Source organism: Poecilia reticulata, chromosome 13, assembly GCF_904066995.2.
Source record: "Poecilia reticulata chromosome 13, P_reticulata-male-v2, whole genome shotgun sequence".
Lineage (NCBI taxonomy): Eukaryota > Metazoa > Chordata > Actinopteri > Cyprinodontiformes > Poeciliidae > Poecilia > Poecilia reticulata.
Genome location: NC_088842.1, coordinates 24,838,674 through 24,865,801, shown reverse-complemented (window position 1 = coordinate 24,865,801; position 27,128 = coordinate 24,838,674). Strand labels below are relative to the sequence as shown.

The 27,128-nt window shown below is 41.2% G+C and overlaps 2 protein-coding genes and 1 pseudogene across 2 annotated transcripts; 1 reads left to right on the top strand and 2 right to left on the bottom strand.

Moving 5' to 3' along the window:
- The first annotated feature begins 748 nt into the window (after positions 1–748).
- On the top strand, positions 749–13,919 carry sgpp2 (sphingosine-1-phosphate phosphatase 2). Its single transcript, XM_008426209.3, has 5 exons — positions 749–2,046; positions 3,898–4,059; positions 8,735–8,914; positions 12,115–12,204; positions 13,144–13,919. The coding sequence occupies exons 1-5, from the start codon at positions 1,837–1,839 to the stop codon at positions 13,687–13,689; spliced, it is 1,188 nt and encodes a 395-aa protein (XP_008424431.2). The 5' UTR covers positions 749–1,836; the 3' UTR covers positions 13,690–13,919.
- Positions 13,920–14,783: 864 nt separating this feature from the next.
- LOC145554473 (elongation factor 1-beta pseudogene) lies at positions 14,784–15,724 on the bottom strand (annotated as a pseudogene).
- A 128-nt stretch (positions 15,725–15,852) lies between these two features.
- Positions 15,853–26,962, bottom strand: farsb (phenylalanyl-tRNA synthetase subunit beta). The gene is made up of 17 exons (XM_008426208.3): positions 26,827–26,962; positions 26,358–26,413; positions 25,971–26,125; positions 25,730–25,802; positions 25,513–25,628; positions 25,133–25,283; positions 24,932–25,040; positions 24,757–24,827; positions 24,605–24,666; positions 23,678–23,729; positions 23,523–23,584; positions 23,067–23,274; positions 22,897–22,977; positions 22,711–22,803; positions 21,287–21,404; positions 20,943–21,095; positions 15,853–16,205 (listed from the first exon to the last, which is right to left on the bottom strand). The coding sequence occupies exons 1-17, from the start codon at positions 26,882–26,884 to the stop codon at positions 16,054–16,056; spliced, it is 1,770 nt and encodes a 589-aa protein (XP_008424430.2). The 5' UTR covers positions 26,885–26,962; the 3' UTR covers positions 15,853–16,053.
- Positions 26,963–27,128: the final 166 nt, after the last annotated feature.

Below are 27,128 nucleotides of genomic sequence, written 5' to 3'. Positions count from 1 at the left end.
GCTTACAGCAACACTGGACCTCTGGGGGTTAACAGATGCTGGAGCAAAGGACAGCTGCAGCCAGATGAATTCTGATCTGTTTAGGGACAGAAGAAATACAGCCGAGCAAATCCAAAAGGACAAATGGATGATGACTCAAAGGAACACTGCAGCCATTTTAGAAGCTACAGAAGCTGATTAATCTACAGGAACTGGGTTTGTGGTCTGATCCGATTAAAATGTCCTCCAAAATAATACCGAGTCATAACTTATGTTGTGGTAAACAGCTGTGCGCACCCAGCTTTCCGTGCTGACGTCTATTCTTGGGGACAGAGAAGAAGTTGTGTTATAAATAGTTCTTAGTGTCTGATATGAGGCTTCACACTCTGAGGTTAAAGTTCTTTGCTGATATAAAGCCTGAAAAGGGTCGGAGTAGTTCTGCTGCTGATAGTTAAGACAATGAAATAATGAATAATGAAGCAAAAATGCTTTATTTTAGTATCTGCAACATGCTATTGTGATAGCATATGCATAAAAAAACAAACAAAAAAACTTTAAAAAGTGTAACATTTAATGCTGACAGTACTTCAGCTGTATGACAGCCTAAAGTACAAACCTGTTCTGGTGGTTCTGGTTTTTTTTTGGGTTTGTTTTTATGCTTTGATTTTTGGATGGGTTTATATTTATTGGAGAAGGCTAAGAGACATATGGTAACATTGGAAGAGTTGCACAGATCCACTGCATCTTTCCTAAGGACAACTGTGAGTTATGCATGAAATAAATCTCTGTCCTTTTCTGGAAGTGTGGCACAAAGGTAGCAATGCTGAAAGGAAGCCATAAGAAGTTCCATTAAAGTTTGAGCAGGATAAATGCGAGACCTTTCTATGAATGAAGAATTCAAGCCTTTGGCTCACACTGTCTGTGTAGGAAAAAAATACTTCACATCACCCTGAGCACACTAGACCATCTGTGGAACATAGTGATGGCAGTGTCATGCAGTGGGGATGCTTTAATTCTGCATGCAGAGAAAACCAGAGGCAGAGAAAGACGTGAGACTGGGGTGAAGTTTCAGCTTCCAACAACACTAAACAGGACAGGGAAGGTGGTCAGGAATGGATGGGAAATAAAATACAAAGCAATCCTTTTAGAGGTCTGCAAAAAATAAAAATAAAAATAAAATGAAACTTGAGACTGGGTTGACAGAACACATTCTTGCATTTCAACCCAAAACAAACAATCACAGCTACGATGGGGGGTAGCTTAGAGTAAAGCATCTTCATGTCTTAGAATGGAATAGTCAAAGTTCAGACCTAAATCCAATTAAGAATTTGTAGCAAAACGTGCAGCTTAAAGCCACTCTCTTTGTAGTCTGACTGAGCTTCCGTAATTCTGCAAAGAGAATTTGATCAAAATTATTGTGTAACGCTGGTAGAAACATAACCTAATCTGCAGGTAATCCCTTCCTCCCACTCTCACTCCTACCCCACTCTGTCTCTCTCTCTCTCTCTCTCTCTCTCTCTCTCTCTCTCTCTCTCTCTCTCTCTCTCTCTCTCTCTCTCTCTATCAGTCATTGACGTCTGTTTACGAATCCTCACGAATCCCTGCAGCAATATTAGACAATAAATACTTTCCACTTGCTATATTTACTTTATAACATCACCTGAACCATCCTGGTATAAAGGTCACATTGTCACCACTACAGACTCACAGCTACTGGTTGATCCCTGTTGTAGCCCCGCCCCCTCTGAGCTCACCTGTGACACAGCAGCCGCACCTGGCCGGAATGTTCGCACTCATTCTCCGTGATCTCCTCTATTTTCACCGACACTTCCTGCTCCGTCCGCCTGCTCACCTGACATGCAGGAGCTGATGGCCTACCTCCAGGATCCGGAGCTTGTGGCCCGGTTCCAGAGAAGATGCGGGCTGTATCGGGTCGATGGGTCGAGTCCAGGCCCCGGCAGGAGCCATCGACCTGTGAACGGAGCCCCGATCACCGGGGAGAAACCACGTGGGCAGCTGGAGGGAAGCTGGGACCGGCAGGACAGCAACTCAAACTATGAATACCAGGTCATTAGATGTCTCTGCTAATGTGTGTCTCCTTAGAAAAAAAGAAGAGAACTGGAGTTTGTTTACATGTCGATCGGATACATTAGAATAAAAAAGAATAAACCACCCGGAGAGCAGCACATGCTTAAACGAAGCGTCAGATTTATTCAGAGGTTTTGCAAGCCAAAGTTTGACTGGCCTTTCTTGTTTGTCAGGTGTTTGCTCTTCCTGCGCAGCAAGACAAGTTGTGTGCAGGATGTTTGCACTCTTTACTTTCATATAAAAAGCTATATGGTCTATATTATATGTATTTAACAAACATTTAGGGTTGAATCAACAGTGTGTGGACTTTACTTGGGCAGATTTTCTGAGGATTTCTGAACAGACACTTAAATAAAATGAGTTAATGAGATTTTAAAACTCTGCTTACTGAACAACACCAATTATGGTTCCAATAATGTTCAGATGAACTGAATGAAAATAAGAAAACACAAATGTTATGATAGTTGTATTTTAAATCCATACTCTGTTGGGCAATCCACACAACCAATTATAATGACCATTAATGTGATACAAATTGAAATCATTTGAATGAATTGTTGAATGAAACACCGTAGCAAATTCATTTTTGTGGTGTGTGTGCAACATGAGGTTAAAGGAAAAGGGTGTAGCCACCAGACAGTGGGCTGGTTGCAAAACTGGATTAATGGATCTAATCTTATTCCAATGATTCCTCTGCTGGCTTCTATTATGTTTTATGTCAGCCTGTGCAGGCAGGGCCAAGTACGAGCTTCTCCTGGTGTAACACATGTTGTACAGATTTACAAAATCACTGTATTAACACTACGATTTAAAACAATATATTTCTCATGCTGATAAGTATATAGCACATTGTTGTAATGGTGTGTAAAACTTGCTTAAAAATGTGATTTTGATTGGGCTACATAGACCCAATCAAAATTTCATAGCTTCTCTGCCGTACTCATAAAAGTGTTATAAAAGTGTACTTGTAAAAGTGTTACGACTTTTCTGTTCGGAAAGCACAGCTGGTGATTGTCCTTCATTTTCAATACGGAAATATTCCTTAATGCCCAAAATCGTCTTTCTTTTGAGAGAAAAGTGTGTTATTTGTCTTTCAACCAGCTGAATGGCAAGGCACAGCAAGGAGAATTTGTGTGTAGGACAGAATTTGAAGATTGGAGTTGTGTAAGAATTACACACAGGGAAAAAATAACAGTTTCTTTTTTTTAGGTAACTTCTGCCTAAGTTTTCTTGGAGTCAGATCATGTAGCAGTGTTGCCACTGTTGAGTGCTACTTTTGGTTGATAAATTTAGCACATTTTTGATTTTCTTTAACAAACACATCAACATAATAAACATTGACAGCCAGATTAAATAAAAAAACTGTTTTCAAAAGGTAATTTGTCAAAAGACATCTTAATGATCCCAAAGAGTACTGGAAAAATATTCTGATACATTTGGTATAAAACTAATGCACCAGTTCAGAAAAAAGAACATAATCTCAACAGTCAAACATAGTGGTGGCAGTGTGATGATCTGGGAGCAGGAAGTCCACCTCTGAAAGGAACAAAAGGAAGGTTTTGAAAAGTGAAAGTCAAATTCTGGAGTGAAATCTAATTCCATAATTCTTCCAAAGAGCTGGCAACAAATTAAATCATCATTTTAAAACTCTGGAAGGTTATTTGGGTTATCTTTATTAAAATGTTTTCCCCAATCTAAAACATTAAGCTGGGATCAAAACAGTAAAATTTACTTTTCACAGAAACATTATGAACAGTCAGTGATTTCTAAACCTCAACTACCTAATAGTGGTAACAACCCAAACCTTAAATGTGTGTTTCGTCTGTGTAGGACTGCAAAAAGCCTCGGTATGAGGTAAGAAACAGGCTGCTCCACTTCCTCTTCCTGTTCTCAGCTGGCCTGGGTCATGAAGTGTTTTACATCACCTGCCTGCCCTGCATACACTGGAATCTGGACCCGTTCCTCTGCCGCCGCCTCGTCAACATGTGGACCGTAAGTTTCAGCCAAAGAGAGATCACCTCTGGCCGTGTGCATCTGCGAGGTAACCTCACAAACACAGGCCGTCAGGATGATGCTCTCCTCCTTTACAATGCTGCCTTTCTTGTCATGTTGCTCCGTCTCCTTCTCTTCACCTTTCAACCTCCTTTCATCGTTTGACCTCCTTCCAGTGACCTGTCTCTGACACCACAAAGGCCATATATCCCCAGGCAGGGACACAAGGGCCAGCTAGTCTAGGCCCTAGCAAGACGACACATATGAGGACACATCAGTGCCAGAAGACCGCTTGCCTCTCTCTTTTAGATGTTTATTGAGACAGTGTCCTGCCCTGTGTGACAGGAGACCTTGGAAACATGTCAAATGAAACCTTCATGACATTTTCAGTGACACACAGGCAGTCATACCGCCTCAGTCCCTCGGTGTGTGTGATGGGCAGCGTGTTTTTGTGCCCTTTCTGTCCCTGCCTCAAGCACTTGGTGGGTGCCCTGTGTATGAACCCCTTGTTTGGCCCCCCAGGAGGAAGAGAGACCATTCTTCTGGTGCACCACGGCCCCATGTGAACTCCATTTCAAACGCACACATAAACTCCAGCACACACATACTTGCAATCTCTCTGTCGCCTTCTAAACACACTCATTGCCCTCCCTCTAGTTAGGCATTACCAGCCTCGCTCTGCAGAGCGTTTTATTGGCCCCATCAGCGTTTGAGCTTTCTCTCTCTGGACCAGCCATTTGGTCTGTCTGCCCTGGGGGCTCATCACCCTGCACCTCTCACTCGCTACAGCGCCTTGCCATTGTGATGTTGGCGTTATCTAAGGTTAAAGCTGAGCTACAGACACACACACACACACACACACACACACACACACGCTTCGCCACTGTCCTTTAATGTTCTTTCTTGGTTTTCATCGCAGGTCGACTTTGGTTGACTTAGAAAACAGTAGACATGAGAAACTATGTGGTCAAGAATTGCATCATAGTATTACAATACTTCAGCATAATGCATTGAAAATCATGCAAATACTCTGCCAGGGGGAATATTTCAAAGTATGCTTACAGGTAGTGACACTAGAGGCCAAATATATTAAGAAAAGCTAACATTAAGCCAGGATTCTGGTGTATTTTTTTTTTAATCAGTTCTAAGCAAATCTGAGGAATTTTATAAATATGATTTCTAGGTAGTGTATTTTTATATACAGTGGTCCAGAAGGGCCAACAAAAATTAAAACAACCACAACGGTAAGAAGTTATGGTAAAACAGAAGTTGCAATAAACTTGCTGGTATAACTTTGGTTTTACCATAACAGTCAGAAAATGTAGGAAAACTTTGCTGTATTTCCTACAGCACTCCATGTCAAATTTTCCTCAAGCAGAATGTCTTATGCTCCTGTTTCTACTTTTATATTTTTTCTTTGTGCTGTCTTTTTCTTTCTGTATCACAATGACTTGGTTGAACTTTTAAGAGACAAACTATGAACTTCGAGAAAGAAAGCGCGTTTTCTGGAGTAAAATCCAGTTTCACCATGGATTCTGGAGTAACCAACAGTGTTTAGCTTTTTGTGCTAATTGTTAAAAGAAACGCACTTAATTGTTCTACAAATATCAAGGACTATTGAAGAAATGCACAAGAGCAACTGAGAGAAACTGTAGTCATGTCACTGTGGAAGAAAAAAAACACCCATCACACATAGCGTTTCTCCGGCCTTACAAACAGCGACCTGTTCACCAGCCCACCGTCTCAAAATATACACACCCGACAGTCCGATCCAAATGTGGAAAGATCAAAGTCTGAATCTGCTCTCGGCTCGATCAATATACTTATTCACAGAGTCAGACAGTCTTTAACTCTTCCCTTAATGTGCAGAGTCTGTCTGTGGGGTCAGGCCTTTTGATGTGAATGTCACAGCCATCAATGTGATGTTTGTGTAGAAGATAAGGGTGTCGCATCATGCACTTACTCGAGCTGGCCGCCAGATTCAGTGTGTGTGAGGGCAGAAACACACTGTCGTATGGATTATCGTATGAATACACAGTGGCAGTGTGTGTGCTGAGTGGTCTTGCCATTGTCTGTCTCTTGTTTATTGTCTGTTTTCCGTTAGGAGTTGTGCATGTAAAGTACAGATGAATATGGTAATAGGACATTTTATATTCAGAAATGACCCAAGGGCAACACAAAATGGAAAACAGCATCTGCACATAGCAAGGCTGCAGTGAATAAAAGGGCAACGTTGTTTTTAGTTTAGTTTAGTTTCAGTTCACATTGTCAGTGTGGTGATTTTACTGCAAATTTATGGTCATCGTAGTTCCTTAAAAGATTTGTAGGTGTTAGTTAAAGTGTTATAAGTTTAGATTGGTGGTGTAACAACGGCTACCATATATATCATTACACACACCACTACACAATAGCAGACTGGCAGGAGGGAGGAAAAGCATATGACTTTCTCATTTCATACATGAAAACAAATGGAGGAGACACTCACTCTCAGAAATATTTTTACTCTTGTTTACATTTTGCCACAAAGTTAATTGGGTTTTATTGATATTTCATGTGACACATCAAAATAAAGTTGTGCAAAGCACTAAAGTACCAGGAATGGGCTTCAGTCTGAGCCATTTTACATGGTAAATGGAAAATTATCCTGCATTTGTGTAGCAACTTATTAAGTCAGAGGACTCCAAAGTGCTTTATGCTGTCCATGACAGAGTTTCTTTCCTGAAACTCCTCTTCTTCCTGTTGAAGCTGAAAGTAGGTAAATGCAGTGCACTGTAGAATCACATAGGTACACTAGCCTACAGTTTTCAGCCCTTCATGGCTGGAGATCCAACACAGGCAATTTTGTTTTGCAGTTTTTGGAAACTGTAAAACTCAGTCGCTGTTTTTCCATTGCTAGTTTTTGTGATAATTAACTTTTTAGCTGACTATATCATAACTGTAAACTCCAACGGTCAAAATGTTATCCCCTCTACTGTCTTCAATTTCTAGCACTGACCCTGCATGACAAGATTTTTATAGCTATAAAAAAAGCAGATCGGTTTGTGAAAAAAAAAAAAAAAAATCTGGCTGCAGTCCCATCTAGTATTTATGTGAGGAGTCAGGCTGAAGTGTTCTATTTTTCAGGTCTCGTTTCCTATCATCGTCGCTTACCCTCAGTAAAATGCCCTTGTGGCTAAAACAGAGCGAATCTCTGCAGCCTGCCTTCCTCCCGTTCAGCGTCTGCCTCAAGTCCTAAAGAGCTCATTGTGCCTCCACATGAGCAGAAACAGTGGATCCGTCGAGGTACTTTAATGTCTCCTTTGCCATGGTAACAAAATCTCGCTGATTGCTGTGTCAAATGGGATTGTAATAACAACCTCTCTGTTCTTCTCCTTAAACACATACATTACTATCCTGATCCCTCTGTGCTCGCTGCCTTCCTGCTCCTCACTAAGACAGCCATTCATTAAATATACAAGGCCTGGCTTTAAATAAACCTGGAGCCGGAGCGGGCCGGCCTATCCACTCGCATATTCTCATGAAAGAGAATATGCAGCAGATTTGGCTGGGCGCAGATGCAGATGCAGAGACATACACACCCACACGTGAATTCACCTTGCTCAGGTCTTTTGTCAGATGAAGAGCATAGTCTCACCCAAAGATGCTGAAAATGATGCGTCAGCAAAGTCTGCTGTCTTCAACTCTGTTTCTTATAATAGATTTAGTTACTGCACATTTGCAGCATTGGCACTTTATACTGTGTGGGATCTGCACTTTTGTGCAGCTTAATCCTGGAGTCGGGATGTTGATTAGATATTTATGAGAACTGGTGGCTGGTTTCAAAGCAAATGGTCATCAGGATTTTTACTTTTTCAAAAATCTTTCCTCCTTCATTTGCGCTTTCTGGTTCTTTTTACTTAATTGTCAAAGAAATATGGAGGTATAAGTAACTAAAATGTGCAAGTTATTGGTTGATAACTATTAGAATAAACCAGGGTTTTTGAAAAATAAAAATAAAAATAGGGCTTCACAGTACCCACATTTTTCTATCATAATATGGGTCATAGAGGAACAAAGCAGTGCCCCTTCTGCACTGCTGGTCAGCTGGATAAATAAAGGCTTTTTCTTCTCTTGTGTATGAGGCAGACAGTTTGTTTTTGGAAATATTTCACTTTTCAAACCACATAAGTCATAGCAGGATGCTAAGGGAGCACAACCAACTACAGAGAGGCTTCACAACCAAAGAGCTCGGCCCATCAGCCAGCTGGTATCAATCTGCTATCCTCAGAGGAGATAATCAATGAAGAGCAGAAAGGCAAAAATAATCACAAGGAACTGATGTGATACATGATATGTCTGATTTTAGTCATTGTAAGTGGGAGCAAATGTATGTCCTAGTTCATTCCGCACTTGAAGGCTTTTTTTTTTTTTTTTACATTTTAAAGAACAATTAAAATGCATTTTCTTTGACTATGTATTGCCAAAATTATTAGAAAGATAAAAAAACGTAAGCATAAAAGAGTAAAGCTTTTTGAAGCTGATTGTTATCCTGTAACTGGCTCATTAGGATGGCTTACACCTCAATACATGGGAAGTGTCTGCCAACATCTTTTGGGTATTGAAAGCTTAAACTGATGTGAACTGCTGCCGTTAGGCATTAATAAAAACACTTTGAAAATATATGTCTCTGCTGCAGTTGGTGATGTACGTTGGCCAGGTGATGAAGGACCTGCTGAAGCTTCCTCGCCCGCCCTCGCCGCCTGTGGTCAAGCTTGAGACGCGCGTGGACGCGGAGTACGGACTGCCATCCACCCACGCGATGGCTGCCACTGCCATCTCCTTCACACTTTTACTGAGTGCTCCCTCCAGAGTACAGGTGAGCGTACGTGTTTGTTTCCACTGAAACATCATGGATTAGTACTTTGGGTTTGGGCTTCATTCATATGTCAAAAATCTGCATTATTTCCACAGGTTAATTGGACAACAAATATAGTGGATATATCAGAGTGCGACTGCACAATATGGACCAATAAAAGCAATTTATGTTTTTTTATAGTTGATTTGACTTTTCTTTGAAATACAAACTAATTCATACAAAAGTTGCCAGAAAGACTTCATTATTAAATATGATCAAGCTCACTTTCAAAGTCCTATTCAACATCTGTTGTCAAAGTGGAGTCTGTCTCACAGAGCTGACATAGGCTTTTATTTTGAAATAAGAAAGGAAGCAGTTCTCAAGCTGTGCTGTTGTGGTGACAAACACATTCAGACAAACGCTTTGAAGAAGTCCGTTGCACCGTCTCCACATTGGTTCAGGAGGAAGATGGCCGCAAATTCAGTCACTCTCTGTTGTCGGCTGGGTTTTCTTAGAAAACGTTTCACCACCAATCATAATAAACCAAACTTGATTGAACTGTTTTATGACTATGACAGAATTGAAATGTACATAATTGACTTTGGATGAGTCTGCATGATGCTCCTAATTTGCCAATTAGGATCATCTTCTGTACGTCACTGTTAACAGAAAGCAGAGTGTTCAAGTGTTTCTAAAACCACACAATTCAGAATGGCTTCATCAGCCTCCATTAGAGTCTTTCACAGCTCCTTTGAGAAGTTCCCATACACTCATCGTGTGCATTAATCTTTCATTTTGGGCTTTTAAAACTTATTTGAATTGTTGTTTTGAAACCCAATTCCATCAACACGTGTCCAATGTGTTGTAAAAACAAAAACAATGGGCGCACAAATTATATTAATCCTGGATCTATTTAAATGTTTGCAGACGCCACAACAATATTTAGTTAAGAGACTCTCAGTAAGCTGCACTTTGATTGCACACATTTAATCGCCACCATCAGTGTTATAACCTAAGAGTAGCCAGATCATAAGACAAAGGATCCATCCTCCTCAGAGCTCAAGCAGGCACCGCACACAGTTTGTAGCTGCTGGGATTTATTTAAAATGATTTTGTTAACAAGATATTTCACAACGAAAGAGGATCTAGGTATAGCATCGGAGGGGAGGTGATGCTGAAAGATTATCTTAATATTAACCTAAACTTACCTATTTAATAATTATTAAACCAATCGAAGAAAAAAAAAGTCCCTAACTAAAATAAAAAGGAGAAAGATAAGTTTTAAATAACTGGCAGCTCATTCCTGCAAATTGCTCAACAAAAATGTGTTTCCTACCATTTTGGCCTGTCGGGTCAATCTTTGTGTGACCATGAGGAAGTCCATGAGGACTTTGTGTGTTTCTCATTGTGAACAGCCACTTTTTACCCAAGTAAAAGTAAAAAAGTGGTTTTCCAAGAAATTACTTAAGAGTAGAAAAGTATTTGGTAAAAAGGCAACTCAAGTACTGAGTAACTAATCATAAAATCTGGTTTTATATTTTGGCATAATGTCATGAAACAAATAATTTATGAAGTTATGTGCAAGTTCTGGCATCTTAAAAGACCAAACTAGAAAGAACTACAACAAATAAATTCAAAATAACACATTCAAGCAGAAGAAACACTTTTTAAAATCCTCTTTTTTTTCAATATTAAAATCTACATTTTAATAACTTCATGTGAAGTAATAACTTCACATGAAGTTATAACTTACAGTAGGTAATGCATATACAAGATAATGTACTTCCAGTGACAATTTATATTGTTTAATGCATCTTATAAATCTCCAAATGCCACATCAGGCTCAGCAGATAGAAAGTGTGTCTCTGTCTCGTATATTTTTGGTTAAAATATGGTTGTTCTTTCTTCATCGAAGTTGGACAGAGTATTCTGAAATTTTACTCAACTAAGAGTAGCAGTAGTTCATAAAAACATTACTCAAGTAAAAGCAATTGAGTAAATGTAGTTACAATGCTGCATACGTTGTAAACTGTATTTTAATTCATAAAATGTCCTTACTTTAGATGTTTGTCGTGTCATTACCACTATTATGGCTGCCAATGAATCACCTTCTATAATCAACAAGGCTGTTAAATCGGCATCCTCCCAGACTTGCAGTACTTTGACACTCGGGGTAACAGATTGAAATGAAGGGAGTGGTCCTGCTGTCCATCACATGCTGTCCTGCCTGCTGGACAATGGGCCGTGAAAGGCAGGAGCAGCCGTCACCATCAGTCACACATCAGCCACACCCATCGAGCTGCTGCTTCATCCTCTGATAGACTGCAACGAGTCAATGACTGTCAGACCAACTTCTCCGCCTCCCTCCTCTTCACTCTTCCTCTTTTTATCTCTCCATCTCAACTGCCAAGTCAGTAAAACACTCAACGAGCCAATCATTAGCTGCCTTAATCAAGCTCTGTGTTGTCGCGAAGACCAGGGCGAACGAGAAATTGCCACAGCCGGAAGGTTTTCAGCGGGCTCCGGAGCTGTCAGACTGATTTGTGGCCGGATCATTTCCACTTGATCTCTGCTCAGAGGGTCAGAGAAATTGGACCAAAAACCGAGACACCAAAAGTACAGTAGGGCGCTTAACAGTGCCCTAAAATTCCTCCAGGAATCCCCTGACAGAGAAGAGCAAGCACAGATATAGATGAGAAGCAGGCTGCTGCTCAAGTCCTCGGGGCAACTCAGCCTTTTCCCCGAAGCAGGTCGGAGGTCACGGCAGTCAATCACAGACTGACTCCCGAACCCCCCACCCCTCCTGTCCCTGGCATCCTTTGTGGCCATTCAGAAATAAAACCCCTCCCTCTTTATGAACTACCACTGAATAGGCTTCCAGCTGCAAAGGACAGGAAAAGACTAAAAAAAAAAGGCACGGAGGTGGATGAATACACGAGGCTTCTCTTCTCACTGTTATTTAAATGGGAATGGGGGATAAAAGCTGTGGCCATATAGGTAAAAGTGTGTGTGTGGAGGGAGGAGGAAGAGAGAAACACTAGCAAGATAAAGGAGCAGTGAGGTGTTGTCAGGCAGGCTGACGCAGAGAGGAGTTGCATGTGAATATGAAAAGATTTGATGGAAACATGAATACCTGGGGGAAAGTGTGTCATTTTTCCTGAGAATTAACTTGTGACTGTGTCAAAGTGATGCTTGGTGGTAAATGTGTGTTTCTGTGTCAGTTTTGCTTCCAGACAGGCCTGCTGATTGCTGCGACGCTCTCGTCTCTGGTGTCTCTGAGTCGGCTCTACACTGGCATGCACTCAGTTCTGGTGAGCCAGTCACCACACACACAAACACACGCACACACACACACGCTGTATGTCTTTCTATCTTCACGTGGACTTAGTACTGTCTTCCATTCATTATTTTATTATTTCTATATTATATAGGCTATATATAGCCTATATAATATAGAAATACATAGGCTATATATAGCCTATATAGAAATATATAGGCTTTATATATAGCCTATATATATAGCTTATATATAGGCCTATATATGGGCTATATATAGGCCTATATATAGGCTATATATAGGCCTATATATAGAAATATATAGGCTATATTTCTATAGCCTATATATTTCTATAGGCTATAGAAATCTAAACATAACAAATGCAGGATTTTTAACTATATTACTGATTTAGCAGAAATAGACCAACTGGTCTTATTAGGTTGTGCTGATTTTGTATACATATTTCTTTCAACAAAAAAGAAAAATCAACAATCCACAGGGAAATATAGTCATACATATGATGGAGGATCTTTAAAAATGACAAATTTAATTCAACAACGTCTATTCAGTGTTTGGAAGCCTGTCCAGCTGAACGGCTTCGTTCACTTGAGGAAGTGAATGAAGCCGTTCGGTTGTAGTTTTAGCAATGCCAGCGGACGCGCTGCCATTGCTAAAACTACAACCATCATTTGCTTTATCACAAAAGCCTGGATCTTTAATGATGCACTTTTAGATCTACTCTTTCTTGTCTTTGCAAACAATGTAACTCAGCTGTCGACTAGTGAATGTCAGATGGTGGTATCGATGCAAAACCTTTGATTTGGGCAATAATTATGCTTATAGCCACAAATGATAACATAGTCTCATACGCCTCAGGTTTGCAGAAGTGCTGGATTTTAGTTATCAAGAATCAAATTAATGACTCTACTTCATCTGACAGGCTGACTAAATGCTGCCATTGCTGTGCTTTCAGGATGTGGTTTGTGGCATTTTGATCACTGCCGTCCTGATTCTGCTCACCTACCCTTTCTGGGAATCCTTCGACAGCTTCCAGCTGACCAGCCCTCTGTCCCCCATCATTGCTCTGTCACTGCTGCTCTTCCTAAGCTACACATACCCAGAGCTGGACCATTACACCACCACACGAGGAGACACCACCACAATTCTCGGCGTGTGCGCTGGCTGCTCAGTGGGATACTGGGCCAATGTGCAGCTGGGCGACACTTTTGAGCACCGGGGGCCGTTACCTGTACCTCTACCCACAGTAACAGCGCTGTCTGTGGCGAGAGGGGCTGGACGCAGCCTGGTGGGAGTCGTTGCCCTGGTGGGAACTCGGCAGATAGTGAGGAAGCTGAGTTTGGACGCGTTGTATTCTTGGTACAATGTTCCGAAAACGGACAAAAATGCCAGGAGGAGGAAGGAGATAGAAGTACCATCCAAGTTTGTCACATACACAGCTGTGGGACTGGTTAACTCCATACTGGTCAACAGAGTCTTTGCTCTGATTGGGCTGCTATGACCATCTGGCATCCAGTAAGACTGATCTGTAATTATCTCAACAATGAACTTCATATTTATCTCACCGTACGTTATTGAGCTTTTATAAACTGAAAAAGTAGTGAATGTGTGACTCCTAAGTGGAAATGATTCATACAAGACTGTATATAAGACTTGTGACTGATCCAGAGCTTAGCTGTAAATAAAAAAAAAAGTTTGTTCACACAGGAATAAAGCTTTCATGGTTCTCAATTTGATTGTTTGAATCAAAGGTTAGAGAATGCAGTTATTTGTTTCAAACTGAACTGTAGCAACTTCACTTTACTTTATAGCCTTGAACTTTCGCACATTTTGCCAGACAACCACAAACTTCAATGTGTTTAATTAGGTGAAGAACAGGTATGTTGAAATTAAACAAGAACTATGCAGGTAAAACCTGTTGACAGGACGTTGCCAGTCCATCACAGGGGAACAGAAAAAACGTGTGTATACATACCAACACCTAAGAACAATTTATAAGGACCAACTAACCAAACAGTTATGTTTTTAAGGATATCAATTTAAAGAAAAAGTTAGATTAAATCATTTGTATCCTTGTTGGGAGGCCTCCTTTTTATAGATTCTCTATCAGATTGAAATGGGGACTCAAGCTTGGCCACCATCACATCAACACTTCCAATAAAAAGAAACTTATCGGAAAAACTTAAGACTAAGCGATATGAATCATTCAGGGTTAACTGTATGCACTTTGTGTTGGGCTATCACACAAAAGCCCCCCCAAAACACTAAAGTTTGTGTTTGAAATGTGAAAAAGTTCAATGGGTATGAATACTGTAGTCTGCTTTTCTCCAACACTCAAAGACTCTCCATCTGCTGGTTGGTTCAGACCATCTGTTGCTTCATCGCATGGTCGGTGTTAAGCTTTGCTGCAGTCGAGTTAGAAGGAATGCCGGCACACCTGTCAGACTTCATTTTCAAGATGGACTGCCTTCTGCGCAGGTTACTTTAACGCTTCACTGACTGCAACGGTTTCCCTTTGAGAAGCCAATAAGACATCAACAGATTCAGTGAAAAAATGCTGAATAAGGCCGTATGAAAAGATGCACTCAGAAGAGCTCAGCCAAACATCAGAATGCTTTTATTTGATGTTTAAAAGCAACAGATCAAAGAATATTGAGTCTGTGACGCACCTGAGTTTCTATGGAAAGCTACCACACCGACTACAGCCAGGTCCAGGTGACATTAGCCAATGTCATTCAGTCGGTTAATTCTGTCCAATTCAGATCTTATTGAAGGCAGCCACGTCCACAGATTGAACGTATTCCTCGAACGCAGTGATGGCTTCTTCCAGGAGATCTGTGCCCACTTTATCGTCCTCCACTACGCACCCTATCTGTAGCTTCTTGATCCCGTAGCCCACTGGCACCAGCTTGGACTGCCCCCACAGCAGGCCCTCCATAGCGATGCTACGGACGCACTCCTCCATCTTGGCCATGTCCGTCTCGTCGTCCCACGGCTTGACATCGAGGAGGATGGAGGACTTGGCGACGAGCGCCGGCTTCTTAGACTTCTTGGCAGCGTACTCGGACAGGCGCTGCTCTCGGATCCGAGCCGCCTCTGCGCTCTCTTCGTCGTCGTCGGAACCGAAAAGGTCGATGTCATCTTCGCTGTTGTTGTTTGGGGAGGCGGGCGGAGTTGGTGAGCGAACAAACCGACTCCTGGCCGATGGGAGACGCGCTCTCTCCATCTGGAAGGACTTGATGTGGCTGTACCAGCGTCGGAGGTGGCAGAAGGCCTGCGAGGGCGGAGAGGGGATGGCATCGAACACTGCGGCGTCAGCTTGGGACACCGTGAAACCCTCTATGTAGCTTCTGTCTGCCAGGAAATCATTAAGAGCCTTGAGGCCTGCGTGTGAGCTCAAATCGCCAAACACCGTTTTAGTTGAAGGCAGGCGAGATGGCAGAGCTGGCTGGGATTGGCTGAGAGCTGAAAACGGGTGCTTGAAGGTTTCCTGCATGGGAACGTCATGTGTGAGGAGGATTTCAGCAGTGTGGCCACTGAAAAAATCAAAGCAACACATAAGTCACTGAGTTTATTCACCATGCACCAATGAATGCATGAAAAGCCAAAATTAAGGGCATGCATGCATGCAAAACCCACACACAGACTCACAAACACAAAGAAGTCTCGTTAATTTTTAATTTAGTGAAAACAGCCGTGTTATTTAAAAACCACTGGATCAACACTACAAAGCTGTACACACTGGTTGGTTCGTGCACCAATTACACAGACGACCAAAATCACATCCCATATACACAAAACCAAACTATACATCTGGTTGATTTAGCAACTCATAAATGTTTGGTAGACGTTTAGGAAGGTGAAATCACAGGAAAGGTTCGAGGTCCATCTCCAAAGCAGAGCAGGGCATGGTCAGCTCAAAGCGGCCGATGACATCGGGGTGAAGGACTCCGAGACGCCCAACACTCATCCCGCGGACAAAGATCTCAGCACAGCGACCCGGGAAGAAGGTGGAATCTGAAAGAAACGTTTTTTAAAAATTTAAACTTGGAAAAAAAAATATCAGAAAAAGACCAAAACTTTAATAGGTGTATTTTAACAACTCTTTTTTTTTTTTTGTTTGTATAAAAGCAACTCAAAGAAATCCAGCTCGATGCGAGAAATTTCAGAAGGAGCACTGAAGGGAGATGAGAATCGTGAAGGAAGGCAGTGTTCCAGTAGCTCATTGTCTGATGGCTTTATCTTGTCCAAGAATAGCCTTGAGGTGTGCTTGGGATTATTGTCCTGGTGGAAGTAGAAAAATGTTTCCAAGTTTCAATGATAAGGTTTAGATATTAGGTAAATTTTAGAAATATAGGTTTCGGCCACCAAAAGCATCACTTTCAGTCACTAAGAGATTGTTCTTGACACTGTGGCCAAACAACTGTTTTTATCATAAAACCTCTTTCTATAAAGGTTGAATATTCAGAACAATATACAATTTAGAGTTTCAACATTCAGCTTCTGTCATGGCTTCAACGTCGATAATTTAATTCGCTATGGGATACTTCACTAAATATTAGCTTGACTGGATGCATGCATGTGTGATTTTGACCCTTTTTGAATGAGAGAAAATCCAAAATAAATTTTACATTTTAATCATCCGTGTTTCTAAGAATGACTGAAGTTCAGCTCCTAAAAAGAATGGGAAAACAAGAACCAAAAGCATGGTTATTATGTATATTTATCTAATCCACCATCTGTGGTCTCCATTGTCTGCCAGTTTTTACTGCTGCCATTTGTCTCGTGGATGATTTTTCCCTTTGAAAAACAAGGATTTCTTCCACATCACAGATGTGTGAGTAAATCACAGAGTGTGGGTGAAACTGTTCGGTTCAGGCTTAATGATCATCATTTGTTCACCCACGTTCGTCATCAACTCTCAGCTCTTCCGCACCCCAAAACGAGGCACAACTTCCTCTGCGCAACAAAACTCCCAGATAAAAATCGGTGTACTCCATAAGTCCTCATAGACTCCAGTCATATTCAAAACTGAATGCTCAATTTTTTTCACAAACAGACTGGCAAACAGACTTGTCAAGTGATGACAGGAAGCGGTGGTTACTACAGTAACCACCCCCCCTTCCCCACACACATACACAAACGTGGCATGCTCCCATAATGCCTTGCTTCTTCCCACGCTGTCTTGCTAATGGGTTCCAGAGCCCACAGCCTGGACGTTCTCTCATCACCGTGGGGGAATAATAAGAGGACCGGAGCGAGAGGGGATGACATCGCGGCGGGGTAATTCTACCCCTCACTTTAGCCCCGTGTCCATTAGCAGGACTATATCAGTGGAGTTGCTTGCGTTGGCAAGCACGTCATTAGCTTGCAATATAAATGGGAAGCCATGGCAACTATATAAATAGCACCGGGGTATATCCTAAATAACTGAGCCGTCAATGAAAATCCTCCGCTGGAGCCTGGCAACATTCCACACACTTCTCCATCTTTCAGGAGCAGAAACGGCAGGCGGATCGATCATTTCCCAGCTGATGATGATGTTGGATTTGAGACTATCAAAAATCCTATTTTCACTTTAGAACAACTCTCGCTTCATTCCTGCAAACAGGCAACTTCAGGCTAGAAATAAAAGACAATTAACTCAGGTATTTGCCTTGACTAGGAGGAATATTTTATAGAAAGACCTAAAACAGTTTTTTAGTAGCACTTAATGCAGAAGTAAATAGTCGGTCCTTGTTCCTTGTTAGAAAAACTAAGGGACCTTGAAAGTCTAGCCGCCATAATTTGCATTTACTTAAAAAATAAGTTTAAAAATAAAAAATAGAGAAATGGACACAATATATGATGTAATTTGCCTCTGGATGTTTCTATGCTTGTTCAGACTTTCTGGTTCAAATCTTATTTAAGAAAGAAACTGAGTCAGTGTGCAAGTTTTCATCAAAGTTGACAAAAATCCCATGTGGCATACCCCAAGGTTCCAGCTTGGGGCCCCTGCTATTTAACAAATAAGATAAATTACCATGTTTATGCAGATGATACACAGCTCTACATTACAATATCACCAGGCGACTGAACCAGTCCAAGAATTGAACAGATGCTTAGCATGACTTTCTCCAGCTGAACAGAAATAAGTACAAACAGTCCTACTTGTACCACAACTTGAGAAACACCAATATGAAGAATAACATATCTTAGGCTTTGATTCTCAAATTCTATTTGAGTTTGAATATAAACGTTCTATGTTCTGAATATATTTCAAATAATGGTACTCATCCATTTTTTTTTAATCAAGAGTATTCAGTGAGCCACATTTTAATCACACAAACTGTGACAACAGCAAATCGATATCTGAACAAATGAAAGACTTGTTCCAGGTCGAAGTCCCTGCCTTGACAAATGGACCGGGGCTTTGCATTGGACACAGTTGTTAGGTGAAACATGGGCATCTGTCTCCTAAGTGACTCTATCTGACTGTGGATCCCTCGGCTCGTCCCGTCATCCCCTTTCTCCAGGTTTGGAAACGGAAGCTAACCTGACACGGACTCCCCTGGAGGGGTCCTGCCTCGCCCTTTGGATGGACATATCGTGAGGATGCCTGAAAGGTTAGCTGGGGTCATGACCTTGTAATGGGGCTAAGGACACGCTGGCATATGTGGGGAGGCGCTAAAGGTGCAGTGTGGAAAAGTGAGAAAGAAAATTGTATGCTGCGTTTCTGTCCCACCGCTGAGCACTGCAGTGGCTGACGTGACTCCCATGCCCGATCTGCACACCGCAGGCGGTGCACACTCCTCCAGGCTTACGTCGCACTGTCACACTCTTTGGTCTCCTCTCATTTTCTCCTCCACCTCCCTGTCTGCCTTCCCTCGATCCTCTCTGCTCTCATCTCTCATCCAGTGATACTCAAGCGCATTGATTTGCAGTCTGAATGGACCGTCGGAGACCGGAAGAATCTCCGACAGGGCGACCTTGGAGGCAGGCAGGCCAAGGGATGAAGGCAGTAAAAGGTGGGTGGAGATGGAGAAAAGGAGATGAGTGAGAAATCCAACACCGCGATGGATTTCTCCATCGCAGTGCAAACAGAAGCCAAGACAAACACAAACCTTTCTGATTGCCAATTTCACAGGGATGGAAGACGAAATCAGCCCGACTCATCCTTCTGCTTTTCAAGTTAACATTCTTCCTCAGATATTATTGTTCCACTTCCACATTGATAACATTCATCCTCTGCAGTGCAGAACTGCGGCCAGGGGTTTGAAAAAGCTTGTGGTTCTGAGTTTCTTACTCCATCTCTCATCGTGACAGACAGCCCTTTGAAGGTCATTCTGACACATTTCATCACAAAAAGACAAGGTTGCATTTTGGCCCACAACCTCATAAACACTGAAGCTGATGTGACAAGTTTGAGTAAATGATAGCACAAACAAAGTCCAGTGTTGTTCCAGTTTATTTGACAAACTGTGATCCAATTGCAGTGTTGGATGGTGGACAAAATGAGACCCGCTTTTGTAAAATGATGTGAAAACACACAACGCAGCCAGAAGCAGCATATTTTATCCTAACTCGAGTTCCTTGATACTGAAAATTTGCTAATATTCTTAAAATATCATAATTATTTTTCTTTTGCTTTGTTTTGTTCTAATCATAGCACTTACACAGTACTGATTTATTCACAGGATTCCTACATTTTATTGCAACAAACATCCACAGGTCTTTTTTTGAGTCAGAATACTCCAGTTAATGAATCGATTACTCAATTAGTTGACGATTAGTCCAATCATCAATTCAACTCAACAGTATTAATAATTTCAGATATCTGTTCAGTTAAGTTAATATGTAGTCAGAACAATCTCAAACAGTCTTGAAGTATAATCACTTAGAGTAAGCTGAGGCCAGAAAGTGACGGTGTGTAAAGAGCTGTGGAGGTTCCTTCCTGAACGAGCGGAGCTTCCATCTGACCATTCACCATTATTCTCCACTCTTCTGAGCTGGAGTCCTGAAAGCAACAGGTCCAGTAGGGAAACTCAGGGATCCCCCTCTGGAGAAACAGTCTTCCAGAGAGTGTATACAGAGAACTCACATTTATCCAGGATCTTAGTTCTTCAATCCTGAGCCATATCTTGTGACCACATGGGGTTGGAACTAGGAGGAAGTGAATCAAGTGCTTCCCCCTTTGTGCTGCGATCGATTTTAAATGACTGGATGCCAACTTGTAGATCCTCTGCCCATCTTTGCTCCTTAAACACAGAGCTTTTCCTGTATCTAAATGACTATATCCGCTCATGAGATCTCTTGGTCAAAATATTACTGCCCCAGTGTTGCTACTTTTTTAAAAATGTAACTGAAAAGACATAAGACACATCTTAAAATCAAACTGAATGAGTCATTAGGACTTGTGTTTGTAATTTATGTAACCATCCAGATCTTAGGCTAAATTTACAAAGCAGACATGCTCACTAAACCGCTTCCTCTTGCACCTCAAACCCCATCAGATTTCATCTACACTAAGCTCCACAAATTACCATGGAAACAGCAAAATTAACAATCCTCTCCTAACAGCCAATGCTGGTTAGGGATTTACATAATCCAAACAAAACCTGCCTTATACCATGTTTCTGATCATTAAATTAAAAATCTAAAAAAAAAAGAAAAAAACCCCCAGAAAACTGTGTTTTTCTGCTTTAATGGACTCTGAGCCAACAGAGCACACTCCTTATCGGATGTCCAGCCCTAGTTTGAGTCCAGATTGCCTACCGTCTGCAGCCTGGATGTGGTATCCCTCTCCACGAGCTGCTTTCACCTCCAGCAGCTGCATGGTTCGGTCCAGCAGGCCGTGAATCACCTCGAAGCCCGGAGTCTTGTTGTAATAAATGGCACAGAAACGCCGACTGTTCCTTGCCCCAACATCTGGGTGGAGGAAAGAATTTAATGTAACGATGCTCAAATTCGTTGACTGTGTGTATTTGTGCACCTAAAAAGCATTCAAGCAAAATAAAATGTCCTCTAAAAAATATATCTTTTTTTTTTTTACTCAGGCAACAGCAACCTCCAAATGGGCAACGTGTCATACATCGTCTCACGCTCAAGCATATTCACACCTTTGCTCTCGTCCTTCAGCACCACGTCAGATATCTCAAACAGTTTGAGAGGAAGGGGCATCTTCCTGTTGGCAGCTATGGTTTTCAGCAGACCAGGAAGTAAAGTGGTGCGCGCCACCTGGTGGAGGAAGAGAAAAAAACAAACATTGCGAAAGTCAAAGCATGGGCAGATTATTCAAGAGGGAAAGGGCACCACCTAGTGGAAGAATAACAGTACAAGTCAAATCCACATGGTTTGAAAAGTTTGACTTGAAATTATCATTTTCCGGGGCTGCACAGTGGCGCACAGTGGTTGGTAGAGCTGTTGCCTTGCAGTAAGAAGGTTCTGGGTTCGATTTCCAGCCATGGTCTTTCTGCATGGAGTTTGCATGTTCTCCCTGTGCATGTGTGGGGTTTTCTCCGGGTACTCCGGTTTCCTCCCACAGTCCAAAACATGACTATTAGGTTAATTGGTCTGTCTAAATTGCCCCTAGGTGTGAGTGTGTGTGTGCATGGTTGTTTGTCCTGTGTGTCTCTGTGTTGCCCTGCGACAGACTGGCGACCTGTCCAGGGTGAACCCCGCCTCTTGCCTGGAATGTGAGCTGGAGATGGGCGCCAGCAACCCTCCCGACCCCACCAAGGGACAAGGGTGTCAAGAAAATGAATGGATGGATAATTTTCCGTTATAGGATCAGATGAAGGGAAGAGATTCTCTGCAAAAAAAGTTTTTACTCTTTATATTTGGCTCATGTAGTCAACTGTTACTGTATAGATAGGTGACCCATTATATGAAGAGATCCCTGGGCTGACCCGAACTACACTGGATGAACTTGAGAACGCCAAGGGATGACCCAGAATGAGCAGGAAGTGTCACCATGGTGATGACAGATGTATCAAATTCTCAAAAAAAAGAAGAAAAATAAAAAGTTTTAATATCATTTTAAGCCAAGGAAAAATGATTTCAGAATTGACGTTTTAAACTTTCTGTAGCATCTCCAACCAGCGATTAATTTTATAAATAGTTTTCACATTTTTAAATAGCTTTAAATCCTCTTACATTGCTTTGGACACCGTTACAGCATGCCCACATAAAAGCATTTTCAGAATTCATTTTAATGTGCGAACATTAGTCAGAAATATATTTGATGTTTCCGGTGAGGTACAGTAGAAATGAAAAAAAATAAATAAATAAAATAAACAAATAGTGCCGCATCTCCAGTCAAATGGTAAAATCTGTACAGCACTCATGTTAAAGTTACATAGAAAACAGTTTTGAGAGAATTGACATTACAGTAGAGGATAGATGGTAGAAAGCAAGATAATTCTCATAGAAGGATTTTATTTGACAAGTAATCTGCCTCATTCTTTATCCCAGAGTGAGTCTGTGCTCAGTGGGAAAGTCAGTGTATGTAATTATTCTGTGTTTCTGTCAAACTGCATCTCACCTGGAACTCTGCAGTCTTGGGGTTGGAAATGTGAATAGCTTGGCTCTCAGAGATCTTTTTTCCAAGCTTGTCTGCTATATCTTCTTGAGAACACTACAAAAAGTGAAAAAATGACAATTTTTAGGTTTACAGAAACAAAAAAAAGCAAGCTAAGGTTTATATTAATGTAATTTAATCTTTTCTCACCAGAGCAAAGTTGAGAGCCTCTGTGAACCCAGCGGCTGCCAGGTCTTGTCTCAGCAGCTCTGTCAGTTTATTGAGAGGAAACTGCAAACAAACAAAAACGAGTTTCACAAGATGCAACATTGTCTGTTGCTTCTAAAGACGAGTTGTTTATAGAAACCAAGGCGTGGCACCTGGTTGGCTACGGTGTAGGTGCGTGGCGTCGTGCGGGTGATGTTGTTAAACCCGTAGGCGATGGCGGCGTCCTCCATGATGTCACAGGCGTGGATGACGTCAGGACGGGTGGGCGGGATCTCCACCTCGATCTCGTCGCCAACGCCAGTGGGTTGGGAGAGGAGGCACATCCGGGTCAGGAGCTGAGCAATTCTCTCCGTTGATTCCCTGATGGGAGCAGGAATGAAGGGAAAATATCAGCATTTGTTTAAAAAACAACAACAACAAAACAAAACTTATTTGTCTTTGTTGAAAACAATTGGATGCAGTGCAATTATTGCTGGAGCATTGAAGGAGTTCCTACAACATCTGAGAAGATTTGATAATTTACTTGAAAACTTTGAAACTGTATAAATGCTGGTTTGCATGCATGTGACATGCATATTTTAACACAATGAGTAATCCAAATGAGTTACCTAATGCCAACTTTTTTATTGATGAACTCGCCAGACAGCTTCTCCTTCCTGTAAGCCAGTTCCTGCAACACAAACCAGGAAACAGCAAAGATTTAGAAACCATGTCAGTAAAGTGATTACTGTTCAAAAGAAGAAAATAGAAGTAGAAACAGTACGGGGTATATGCAGGTCTTCCCATCTGGGTACACCACTTCAGCCTGCTCCACCCTGCAGAGGAGAAAGAAATTTATGAGAAATGTAATATTTTTCAATGACTTAATGAGCCTTTGTTGTGAAGCCAGTGAGTGTGAGCTTAGCAAGCACAAAGCATAAAGTAAGGCGTCCAACTGTTTAAATCTGGAGGTTACACCAAGAGATCATTAAATGATCAACGTAACCCTTAATAACTTTCTGGCATATGAATTCTGTTACTTTTCAGTAGGGCTGAACCAATTAATCGGAGTAATCATGATGAAAAGGGCCATTTGCCGAGATACATGTATCATATCATTAAATTATTTTTATTTGAATCTTTTAATGTAGTTCTCATATTGTTAAAATGAAAAAATATATAATTACTAACTTTTTAATCTGATCAATCATCAGAAAAATTGATAGAACAATCAATTACCAAAATAATTGTTAGTTGCAGCACTACTTTTCAGCCCTCTCTAAACAACAGATTTTGCAACAACTTTATAAAATGTACAGTCTTGCAGAAGTATCAATGAAAAAAAATTGTCATTCAACTACAACTGAATCTGTGGCAAGTCTTAAAAGCTGCTGTTCAAAGATGCTCTTCATCCAGTGTTACTGAGCTCAAACTATTTGTAACAGTAAAATGGACAGAAATTCTACGGATGGTTTAAGTATCAACCTAAATACAAATACACACTTTTTAGATTTTTAAATATTCAAAGAAAATTTAATAGTCAACTTTTTTTTCATTTCACTTCCTCGTTATCTTCTACTTTGTCCTGATCTATCACAGCAAATCCTAGTAACATGTTTGTGGTTTTTATGCAACAATACGTCCGAAGGTTTGAACTAGAAGTGAAAACCTATTTCAGCAAACAGAGGTGGCTGAAGGAACGGAGACTTACGTGAAAGGCTGAGCACAATACTCGCTGAACATGGTCACGATCATGTCCAACACGATCTTTGCCTGCAGGGAAGAACATGGCGAGGGTCGAGTCAGTTTCTAATGGCAACAGTAAGAGGTGATGAGTTTGTATTTGTCTTGTCTCGGTATTACCTTAGTAAGATCGGTTGCCGTGCACTCGATGAAAACGTTCTTTGTCTTTAAACTGATTTTTGAATGGTCCCCTGGAACCAGAGCAAACTTTCTAACTCAGTATTGTCTAAACTGTACAGTAGTAATGTTCATTTTCAAATTTACCACAAAACAAAAAAAAAAGAAAAAATCTCACCATTGATTATAGGAGGCATTGACAGTACAACGCCGTTGCTGTCATAGATGACTGGATACACAGGCTTGTCTTCAATAATAGGGAGATAATGCCTCAAGTGACTGTCTGTCTGTGTGAACAACATGATTACGATTAGGTCAGCTTTTAGCATAATGAGATACTCTGAAGACTAAAACCCAGGTATCTAAATCCGCTGTTTACCTTGTAGAGGCTCATGAGCTGGGCAGCAGTGTACTCTTTGGTCTGGTTTAGCGGTCTGAAGCAGATGTCTCCTGGAGCTTTGGCTGTGTAGGTGAACGGGCCCGAGATGGTGTCCAGGTCATGGGTGCCAATGGCAACCAGGCTCCTCTTCCTGGATAAACACAGTTAATACTTGACTCAGTTAGAATAAATGAAAAAGACAAATGTTTTTTCTGTCTCTGTCATTCAGTTTTATTGGTTATTGTCTATTCCAGGTGTTCCCGCCTAAGCTCAGCGCTGGCCGGCAGCCTACGTTGTGAGTAGATCAGCTCAAAAAAACACTACAGCAGTGATAGAAACCTCCACCTGGTGCTCAGACGTCATTATTCTTCTGCACTGACCTGCAGATGTTCTGATGTAGCTTCTCCTGCAGTTCAATGAAACTGTTATAGCGCTCCTGAGTGAAAGTGATGTTCTTCAACACTGCTGCCACGGCATGGGGTCGCACTGCTGCTGTCTGGAGAAAAACACATCAAAAACATTTTATTCTCTTCAAAAATTAATGTTCTGTTTTTCAAAGGGAACTTCAGGCAACACAACAAATCTCTTCTCACACACCTCTTTAGTGATGATCAACCTCTGAGGCTCCCCACTGTCTGGGCTCAAGCGTCTGTATCGAGGCGCCTCGAGCCTGAAACAATGTTTTATTTGTATCAAAAGTAAAACAATTCAAGAAAAAAAGACGCTTTTAACAATAATTGTTTGTATTTAAATCAGAAATTTTTCATTTCTTTCCCCCAACAAACCATTTGATCATACTGGATAACATTCCTATTCAATGAAGCAGGGTGTGACTCACTTATTCTTGAAGACCTGTAGACCACGGACAAGCCCCTCCAGACACAGCAGGTCGTAGCGGTTAGCTGGCACGTCGATCTTATACAGAATAACATCGGATGCATCTGAAGCTTTAGAGTCGCCCTGCTCCTTGCTGATTATCTCTCTTTCTGTGGTCTGGAACAGAACCAGAGCAATGATGGTTTATAATTTTCTTTTTTTTGTTGTATTTACTCATGTCTACAAATCATCTGTAACTTTATATTTTACTATATTTTTTGAAAGAAAATTCCAGATTCCTTGTAGGTGCCTGTAGGCAGTTGAACAATTCATGCCAGTAAAGCTACCGTGTTTTTTATCAATTCTAAACAAGCATTTTGGGTTTATGTAACCAAAATAAATCACTTACAATTTCATCCAGCTCCAGTCCAAACTCAAAGCACAACTCGTCAAACTCTTCATCAGCTACAACAAGAGAAAAACCGTCAGCAATAATGTATATTCAGTTCATCAGCCATCTGACGATGTATCTACAGCTGGAAAAAAGGAAATGATGCAACCACACAGACATAAGCTGAAGAGATGTGAGGCGTTTTACTTTATTAAACAAACACAAACAATAGCGAAAATTAACTCATGTTTAAATAAGCATAAATCTGCCCTCAAGTAGTAGCATGTTTTTCAGAAGCTAAAAAAGTTATGGAACAAAAATTGATGGTTAGCTGAATTTAGCTGTTAGCATTCAATCAATGAGCTGACAGGCAGCAAGTTCAACCATTGCTATTATGCTTTCTTATTTCTTTCAAAGTCTAAAACGCCCATAGAATCAAAGACGGACAATTTATCAGTTAATTGTGAAAGAAAACGACAAAACTTACTGTATGTTCGGCCCAGAGCCTTAAAGAGAAAGTCTCTTTTAACTCCGACAGTCGGCATGTTTAGCAGCTAATCCTAGCCAGCTCAGAGGTGAAAGGACCCTACTAGTCGAATATAGCTCTCTGCTGCAGTGCCTGATTCAAAATCAGATCGTAAGCTATTTGAGTCCATACCGCCATCTACTGTACATGAATGTGAATGTGTAATACCTCCTTATCTTCCACCCACTCAATTCAGTTTTTTTGTTTTTTGTCATGAAAATAAACACGTAATGCGTTCATAAAAATATAATTGTTGTCTTTAT

What these genes read in the sequence shown, in the direction of transcription:
- sgpp2 (XM_008426209.3), top strand. Translation starts at nt 1,837, where the DNA reads ATGCAGGAGCTGATGGCCTACCTCCAGGATCCGGAGCTTGTGGCCCGG. An exon ending in GCCTCGTCAACATGTGGACC is followed by an intron (nt 4,060 to 8,734) that starts GTAAGTTTCAGC and finishes TCTCTGCTGCAG; the next exon opens with TTGGTGATGTACGTTGGCCA. An exon ending in GTGCTCCCTCCAGAGTACAG is followed by an intron (nt 8,915 to 12,114) that starts GTGAGCGTACGT and finishes TTTCTGTGTCAG; the next exon opens with TTTTGCTTCCAGACAGGCCT.
- farsb (XM_008426208.3), bottom strand. Translation starts at nt 26,884, where the DNA reads ATGCCGACTGTCGGAGTTAAAAGAGACTTTCTCTTTAAGGCTCTGGGC. An exon ending in GGCTCTGGGCCGAACATACA is followed by an intron (nt 26,414 to 26,826) that starts GTAAGTTTTGTC and finishes CTCTTGTTGTAG; the next exon opens with CTGATGAAGAGTTTGACGAG. An exon ending in CCACATCCAGGCTGCAGACG is followed by an intron (nt 16,206 to 20,942) that starts GTAGGCAATCTG and finishes CGTTTCTTTCAG; the next exon opens with ATTCCACCTTCTTCCCGGGT.